Source organism: Anastrepha obliqua, chromosome 6, assembly GCF_027943255.1.
Source record: "Anastrepha obliqua isolate idAnaObli1 chromosome 6, idAnaObli1_1.0, whole genome shotgun sequence".
NCBI classification, from domain to species: domain Eukaryota; kingdom Metazoa; phylum Arthropoda; class Insecta; order Diptera; family Tephritidae; genus Anastrepha; species Anastrepha obliqua.
In genome coordinates this window covers 31870325-31879636 of record NC_072897.1, presented here as the reverse complement: position 1 = coordinate 31879636, position 9312 = coordinate 31870325, and the positions used below count along the sequence as shown (strand labels likewise).

The following is a 9312-nucleotide window of genomic DNA, read 5'->3' as shown; positions in this document are numbered from 1 at the left end:
AATTTTTTATTAATAACCATAATATTACAATACCCGGCATCCGTTGCTATGCCTCGTTGAATGAAATCAAAACAACCAATCAGAAAAATATCAGGCAAAATTAGTTCTATTAATTTTCTATCTCAAACCGTTTGTGAACTTTGCATTTGGGTCACAGTTGAACAGCTTATGCGGATTATGAAGTCTAGAGTGTGCTATAAATAGTGGGAAATAGGAAAAACTAAGATTTTTTAGATTAAATTTAAGCAAATATTCGATTATTAGTGACGAATGAGAGTGGCGGCTCGGCCTGGAGGCTGTGGAAAGGGAGTTCCATCATAAAAACATGCCTATAACCTCCATTGGGTGAAAATATGAATGTATAAAAATTTGTACGTTATTTTCTGTTGTCGTTTCGTAGTGATGCGCGGACAACTTACAGACATTCACCTTTATAGTATAGATCAACTTTTCTTATTCGTTGTCTTAGTTTATATAAAATCCGCACTAATTACTACTCTTTGTTAATTTTTCTTTCTCTAAAAATTAATATTATTTTCCTCTAATTTACTTTACTTTGAAATATCCCTTTAATTTTTTAATTATATTTTTTTCACAATACTTTCACTTTTATTTCTTATTCACTGTTTGTTTGGTTATGCAGAAAGCAGCGCAGTCAGCGCAACCAACATAAACGATGCACTTGCCCTCTCTCATGCACTCTAACACCTGTATGTACATATACACAAACTTTTGTAAATTGCTCTGCGCAGCAATCAAAGCAAGTATATATCTACGCCCAACTGCAGGGCAAAGTCAGTTGCAATTGGATCGTATACCATGTCGCGCAGATTAATTCGAGGCGTCGTGCCGTAATTTTCTATTTACCTTAACTTCGAATATATGTATATACATATGTATATAAAATAAATTGTATTTTTTCGGAATAGCGTGTTTTTCTTTTCGTTGAAAGAACAGTTAACGAAAATGCTCGTTGACTACACATTTTGGTGACCCCGACGTGATCGCGATTAATATAATCCTATTTAAATTCTCGTGGAATAAATCTATTGAAATAAATAAAATAAAAAATAGTTGAAATAAATAAAATAAAAAATACAGTTGAAATAAATAAAGCAAAATACAGTTGAAGTACAGAAGCACACGTACATAACTAAAGTAGCATATGTACGAACTTAAAAAAAAAAAAAAACAATAAAAACTCTATTTTCATACGGTATTCCGGTAGTTTTATCTTCCAACGGTATATCCCGCTAACTTCAACCTGCTCATACCGCTAACTTCAAACGGTATATACTGCTAACTTCAACCCGCGCATAAACTTTTAATATTGGATATATAGTATATATATTATTTTTCGTTAATACATTTTTAATATTTTGTATGATGGCAACAAACGAAGCTTCTCGGTTGTCACCTGAGGATATGGAGATTTTTTACAAACGTAAGGCGCAATCAATTTATGCACAAGCGCAATCGATTGAACGGGCAATCGAAGGCGAAAAAATTAATCCATTCACCGAAGTAGATTTAAAGGTACGGTTGGAGTGCCTCGAACATATTTCCAGCACGTTTAACTTGGCTCATGACAGCTTGGAGGAGCTCAATTTTGACGAAATCGGCGGAGCACTGCGTTCAAATTTTGAAGAGCTACTCCTTTTACTTCGGTGTCGCATACGGCGTGAGATTCATAAACGTCAATCTCAAATGCCATCCTGTTCAACCATGCGGCACGATCCGGTTTTGGAAGGGCAAACAGTTGTTTTGCAAAGTCGACCACGTTTGCCTGAGCTCAGACTGCCTACATTCAGTGGAGGATATACGGAATACACAGATTTCTTTTCCTTGTTTTCAACCGTTATAGACAAGGATCCGGACCTCACGGATGTCGAGAAGTTGCAGCACCTACGTTCAAATCTGAAGGGTCCAGCTCTGGATGCAATTCGTTCGTTGGAGATGAGTGGCAACAACTACTCTGTGGCTCTAGATTTGCTTAATAAAAGATTCAATAATAAGCGTCTTATTTTTCAGGCACACATCACTGAGATTATGGGCATTAAAAAGGTGGACACTTCTTCAGCGGTGAAGCTTCGTGAATTATCCGACAAGGTAAATGCAAACTTGCGCGCCCTACGCACCATGGGGACTTCGGAGCAAATAGCGGGGTGTATAATCGTACACACTCTTCTGCAAAAAGTCGACAATATCACGCAGGCAAATTGGGAGGAAGCTGCACCGTTAGATCTCATACCCTCATGGGAGCAGTTTACAAGTTTCCTGGAGAAGCGTTGTCAAAGGCTGGAGAATGCAGAACATTCCATGGCAGCGTATACTCGTGGCTCTCAGGTGGGAAAAAATAGTAGAACTATTAACCATGGTAGAAAATCATTTATTGCTACTAACAATACAAACAATTCAACCAATGGCTGTGTTTTTTGCGACAACACAGACCATGCTGTATATTCATGCACCCCTTTTTTAAATTTATCTCCACAACTCCGTCTTAAGGAGGTCAAAAGGCTTGCCTTGTGTTTAAACTGCCTCAGAAAAGGCCATCAGCTTCGAACGTGCAATGCTGGTCTATGTCGTACGTGTGGATCCAAGCACCACAGTCTGCTACATATCGACTCCTCTTCTTCACTAATGTCGTCACAAGGTCCTGCATCTTCAGTGCAAGCATCCTCCCAATTAGCACCTCCAAACACCTCTAAGCTTGTTTCAACTTCAGTCGCACACCACACCTTGGCTGCAATCTCACGAACAACGTCAATTGTCACATCTGCTCAGAATCTCAGTCCTGATGTTGTGCTTCTAGCCACTGCTGTCATCAACGTTAAGAACAGCGCAGGTACATGGGTACCATGTCGTGCACTGCTCGACTCAGGGTCGCAGTTGCATATTATTACGTCTCGTCTTGCTCATCAACTGCAGTTGCGAAAAACCAAGTCATCCACCTACGTATCGGGTCTTGGTAATGCAAACTTCGCCTCTGATGGTTTGACTGTCAATATTAATATTCAGTCTCAAAACTCAGAGTACTCTACCTGCATTACAGCGTTGGTTGCTCCTAACATAACGGACAATCAACCCTCTTTTACTTTGGATATTTCTAAATGGAAAATACCGTCGAACATTTGTTTAGCAGATCGAGGTTTTTTCAAGTCGCAACGAATAGACATGCTTATTGGAGCCAGCCTCTTCTATGATCTCTTATGCATTGGACAAATAAAGTTAGCTCACGGTCTACCGTGCCTACAGAAAACTAGGTTAGGATGGGTTGTAACAGGTGGTGAATCGCAGCGGCAAAGGGGAGCGATATTGGCCGCACAGTCATCACTTGACATAGGTTACGAATCCAATGTTCAAATCGATCAACTAGTACGTAGATTTTGGGAGGTTGAAAGTTGCTGTCAATCTGTCGCCACATACTCCAAGGAAGAGCTCGACTGCGAGGCGCATTTTAAGGCCAATTATATGCGCTTGTCTACAGGGAACTATTCGGTCCGGCTACCAGCAAAATTTAATATTGATCTCTTGGGTGACTCTTATCAACAAGCGTTTCGTCGTTTTCTTAATCTAGAGCGAAAATTGGAGCGCCACCCACAGCGGAAGGCCCAATATGCAGCATTCATACGGGAGTATTTGAATCTAAAACATATGTCACTGGTTACTAAGAACAATCTGCGGTATTGCAAATACTTTCTGCCACATCACTGTGTTTTGAAGGAAGAGAGCACAAGTACAAAACTCCGCGTTGTATTCGATGGCTCTGCGGTTTCATCTTCTGGATACTCGTTGAACGACTTGCTTATGACAGGACCCACCATACAACCTAAGCTGTTCAACACATTGCTTCGGTTTAGAACCTTTCCAATCGCTTTGACGGGTGACATATGTAAGATGTATCGTTGTGTACGAGTCTCAGAGCCCGATAGTTATCTGCAGTGCATCTTGTGGCGTGACTCCCCACAGCAGCCGGTCAACGTCTTTAAACTTGACACAGTCACTTATGGTACAAGACCAGCTTCATTCCTCTCAATTCGTTCGATGCACCAGTTAGCCATTGATGAACAAACTGTCTACCCCATAGGCTCAAAAATATTAAAGCGCGATTTTTATGTCGATGATCTTATTACAGGCGGTGAGTCCATTCAAGAAGTCAAGGAAATTATGAGTCAAACTACAAAGCTGCTGGCAAAAGGAGGATTCAAGTTGAGAAAGTGGTGCTCCAATAATCCTGAATTGTTGCAGACGATACCACCTGATGATCGAGAAACACTACTTAAGTTCGACGATGGAAGCGATATAACTAAAACACTCGGTTTAACTTGGGATCCTGCATCAGATTGCCTATTGTTCGCGTTCTCACCAATGCAGCCTTCATCAAAACATTGCAAGCGGTCCATTTTGTCAACTATTGCTCGTTTTTATGACCCACTCGGTCTCATCGGCCCTATTATTTCAAAGGCCAAAATCTTTCTTCAACAAATCTGGAAAGAAAGGCTTGACTGGGATGAAAGTTTGCCTTCATCACTACATTCATCGTGGCTTAGTTTGTGTGCAGATTTCGGCCGCATACCGCAAATAAAGTTTCCCCGTTTGTCAATCCAGCAGAATGGCGCCTATGAAATTCATGGTTTTAGTGACGCCAGCATCGAAGCATACGGAGCTTGTCTTTACGTCGTGTCAGTCAGTCAAAGAAGAAACCAGGCGCAACTGCTATGTTCAAAATCTCGTGTAGCGCCCTTAAAAACTCTTACGGTTCCAAGGCTGGAGTTGTGCGGTGCCTCCCTGTTGGCGCAACTCATGCATGAAATAGCTCAAATGAAACTTTTCTCGTGTCGATATTATTGTTGGTCTGATTCGGCGGTGGTGTTATCCTGGATCCGTGACGAACCTTCAAGATTTCAAATCTTTACAGCTAATCGCATAGCCACTATACAGGAGTTGACTGCGGGTATGGAATGGCGCTACGTGCCTACGAAGTTTAACCCAGCTGATATTTTATCCAGAGGTGCAACCTCTAACGACCTCATTAACTCATCTCTATGGCTGCATGGACCGGATTTTTTAGCTCAAGATAAAAACAATTGGCCAAAGCCTTGCAGTCAAGTCAGTCAACTCCCAGAAATGCGCAAAAGGGTGTTATTTGCGACATCTGAGTACGTCGACATAACACTCAAGTGTAAATTCATAAATTCATTTGAAAAATTACAGCATGTCTTTGGTTACATTTATAAGTTCCAAAATCGCTTGCGGCTTTCTGGATTGACTGTTGATTGCATACGCCGTGGCACAAAACTACTCCTGCGCACCATCCAAAGGCTTCACTTCAAAGAGGATCTCAAATTCCTTCAAGCCGGTCAAGGTGTGAAGGCATCTAGTTGCATTGCGTCGCTCTCACCGTTCATCGATAGTTGTGGATTGCTTCGTGTGGGTGGACGACTGAAAAATTCAGATTTCGACTTCGAGGCGCAGCATCCAGTCATACTGCCGAGACGTCATCCTGTCACTCAGGCAATCATTATGCATTTTCATAGGCGCAATTTGCACGCGGGTCCTCGTTCCCTACTAGCATACATTCGGCTGCAGTATTGGCCTATTGGCGGACGAAAAACTGTTTCGAACGTTGTAAGCAAATGCACTCTATGCTTTCGAGCTAAACCGCACTTAGCGGAACATATTATGGCTGATCTTCCGGAAGATAGGGTAAACTCATCTTATGCATTTATGGTCACAGGCGTCGATTATTGTGGACCATTCCATTATAAAAACGAAATACGCAACAAGCAACCCATAAAATGTTACATTTGCATATTCATATGTTTTGCCACGAAAGCTGTGCACTTGGAGCTCGTAGCAGACTTATCAACGAAGGCATTCTTAAATGCACTAAAGCGGTTCATCCTAACGCGTTGTCGCCCCACTCGTATATGGTCGGACAACGCAACCAACTTTGTTGGCGCTAAGAATGAGATGGCAGAATTAAAACGTTTATTCCTGAGCGATAATCATGTGCAAGCAGTTCATGAATTTTGTCTAGCCAATACCATAGAATGGCATTTCATTCCACCTCGCTCTCCACACTTTGGTGGGCTTTGGGAAGCGGCCGTTAAAACTGCGAAATATCATTTTCATCGCTCGGTGGGCTCGTCATTATTAAACTTCGATGAACTGCGCACACTTATTTGCCACATAGCGGCAATTATTAACTCAAGACCTTTGTTTCCACTTTCAGAAAATCCGGCTGATTTAGACGTTCTAACTCCAGCTCACTTCATTGGCACTGCTCCTATCTCTACTTATGTTGAACCAGATGTCACGAAGATTAACTTTAATCGTTTGGATCAATGGCAGCGCGTATCATACTACCAGCAGATATTTTGGGCACGTTGGCGTGAGGAGTACTTAACTACCTTGCAGCAGCGCTCAAAGTGGCGCACACAGAATTTCGAACTCTGCGTCAACGACATAGTTTTAGTAAAAGACGAAAATTTGCCTCCTCTCAAGTGGCCCCTAGCAAGAGTCACCGAACTAATATACGGATCAGATCGTGTGGCACGTGTCGCTGTACTAAAAACTGCAAATGGAGTCATCCGAAGAGCCATCCGAAAGCTATGCCCATTGCCAAGACAGGATGAGGTTGAAAGCCCGAGTCTTCCAACGGGGGGAGGATGTTTGGTTATGCAGAAAGCAGCGCAGTCAGCGCAACCAACATAAACGATGCACTTGCCCTCTCTCATGCACTCTAACACCTGTATGTACATATACACAAACTTTTGTAAATTGCTCTGCGCAGCAATCAAAGCAAGTATATATCTACGCCCAACTGCAGGGCAAAGTCAGTTGCAATTGGATCGTATACCATGTCGCGCAGATTAATTCGAGGCGTCGTGCCGTAATTTTCTATTTACCTTAACTTCGAATATATGTATATACATATGTATATAAAATAAATTGTATTTTTTCGGAATAGCGTGTTTTTCTTTTCGTTGAAAGAACAGTTAACGAAAATGCTCGTTGACTACACACTGTTCTTATTCGCTGTCTTAATTTATATAAATACCGCAATAATCCAGCACAGGCTTTCGTAAGGAGTCTTTTATGCAGAGTGAACAGCTAATATACTTGGGGTCTATCGAAGTTCAAATCGTGTGGGCGTCTGCGAACGGATGCTACAGAACGACTGCTGTACAGGTGTCCTTATGCAGGAAGTTGTTGTGGTTTCTCAAAGGTTTCGGCACATTTGTGGTGCGACGAGATACTTGAGGTCGTCTTAGACACACAGAAATTTTGACTTGCTTGTCTTTATTACCAATACTCGCGGCGAATTCCTTCTACCACGTTGGGCGCGAGTTAATTATCACTACATTAATAATTTATTTCACAACTCTCAATTTTTAACTGAACTTTACAAAATTTCTTAAAGCTAACTTAACCTATGCATTCCCTCATTCACCTGTTATGCCGCGTGATCATATTCGCAGAATTTCGCTTGTTGGCGTTCACACGGTTTATTGCAGATATAGCAGAGAACGTTAATGTATAGAGAAGTCTCACGAGCTACGAATAGTGTGAATTGTCAAAAATGAAGTCTAACCACCGACGGAGTGTGGTCAAACTTTTAACAGAGCTGATTACAGCGAATTCTCTCTTTAGTACAATATATTGGTAATCAAATTGACGAATAGCCGCGGCATTTTGCAAGGCATTTCCTTGTGCATTTTTATGTTCCCTTGATAAACGAAAAATTATTCAATTTATGTTTTCAAAACAAACTTAATAAATGTTTTATTGATGAATGATTTGAATATTTATTGTATGCGCCAACATTTCAAATCAAAGTAACTTTAATGTTTTTTCTTTGTGTATAAAACGACCTCTCACAATTTGGTATGTGCGTTTTAGTAAATTTAAAACTATACAAATTTGATGAAAATATTCACAAATTTTTTGAGTCGAAATTAATTCATAGAGCATACAAGTGTTTTGGTATATTGACGGTATGAAGGTCATTAATAACCGATGGATTTAGATATCTTTTCGGAAGATTTATTAAATTTTGTTGGTTGAATTCAGTTTCAGTAATGATATGCCTATGATAAATTGGAAATATAATTTGAAATTGATAAGATGACGTTTCTTCTACTTTAAGAAAAATTTGACTCTTGAACACATTTATTGGTTCTTGGGCTTTTTGGTATCAAATGATGTGAAGAACTAATGTCGCTGTGGATAGTTTCGCTTAGTGAATTATTGTCATTTTCTGAATTTGGTAGATGGTTGATTTGGGGTAGTCTGGATAGGGCGTCTGCTAGGACGTTTGTCTTTCCTGGTTTGTGGTATAATTCATAATTATACTCTTCAAGGATGGTATTCCATAGCTTCATTTTATTGTTATTATTCTTATTGCTGAGGGCCTAAGTTAAAGGCTGATGGTCCGTAAAGATTTGAACTTTTCGTTACCCATAGAGATAATTACGTTAATTGCTTAATGACCAGATGATATCTAACATCTCTTTTTCGTTGGTAGCGTAGTTCTCTTCTGTTTCGCTTAATGTACGAGATATGAAAACGATGGGCCTGTCATTTCGGGATAGTTTAGTATTATATCTTCTGTAGTCAAAGAAAGTTTGATTTTGTCGAATGCAATTAAGGCTTCTTCATATAATGTGATTTGAATATTTTTGGATCGATTGTTGGACACATGTCCATCCTCCCCTCTTAAAAGGGCTGTCAGGGGTTTCGTGAGTTTCGCTAATCCCTGATGAAGCGGCGATAAAAACTAGACAGACCTAAAAATTATCTTAAGTCTTTCAAGGTTTTGGGGGCTGCAAAATTTATATTGACTCTACTTTTTTGGGATTTGGTCTTAGACCCTTTTCCGCAATAATAAAACCTAAAAATTCTACTTCTGTTTAAAAATTCACATTTATCAAGCTGAATTTTTAAATTTGCTTGTTTCAAGGTATCAAAAATTTTTTTAATATCATTAAAATGGGTTTCTTGATCTTTACTGAATATAACAACGCCATCGATGTAAATATAACATCTTTTCCCTATGTGATTCCTTAAAATGTCATCAAGAGCTCTAAAGGAAAATGAAAGGAGCATTCTTGTGACCGAAAGGTAATCGAGTGAATTCATATTTCGCATTATTCACCAAAAAAGCTGTCTTCTCTATTTCTGATTCCTTTAAAGAAATCTGATGGAAGCCGCTCTTTATACCGAGTACTGAAAAGAATATATCCTTTCCGAGTTCTGAAAGTACTCCATTTATTTCGGGGATTGGGTATTTATCAGCTATTGTTA

General features: G+C 40.0%; 1 protein-coding gene across 1 annotated transcript; it reads left to right on the top strand.

Annotated features, from left to right (window-relative positions):
• The first annotated feature begins 1386 nt into the window (after positions 1-1386).
• LOC129250303 (uncharacterized) lies at positions 1387-6720 on the top strand. Its single transcript, XM_054889939.1, has one exon. The coding sequence runs from the start codon at positions 1387-1389 to the stop codon at positions 6718-6720; it is 5334 nt and encodes a 1777-aa protein (XP_054745914.1).
• The last annotated feature ends 2592 nt before the right edge of the window (positions 6721-9312 follow it).

What these genes read in the sequence shown, in the direction of transcription:
- LOC129250303 (XM_054889939.1), top strand. Translation starts at nt 1,387, where the DNA reads ATGGCAACAAACGAAGCTTCTCGGTTGTCACCTGAGGATATGGAGATT.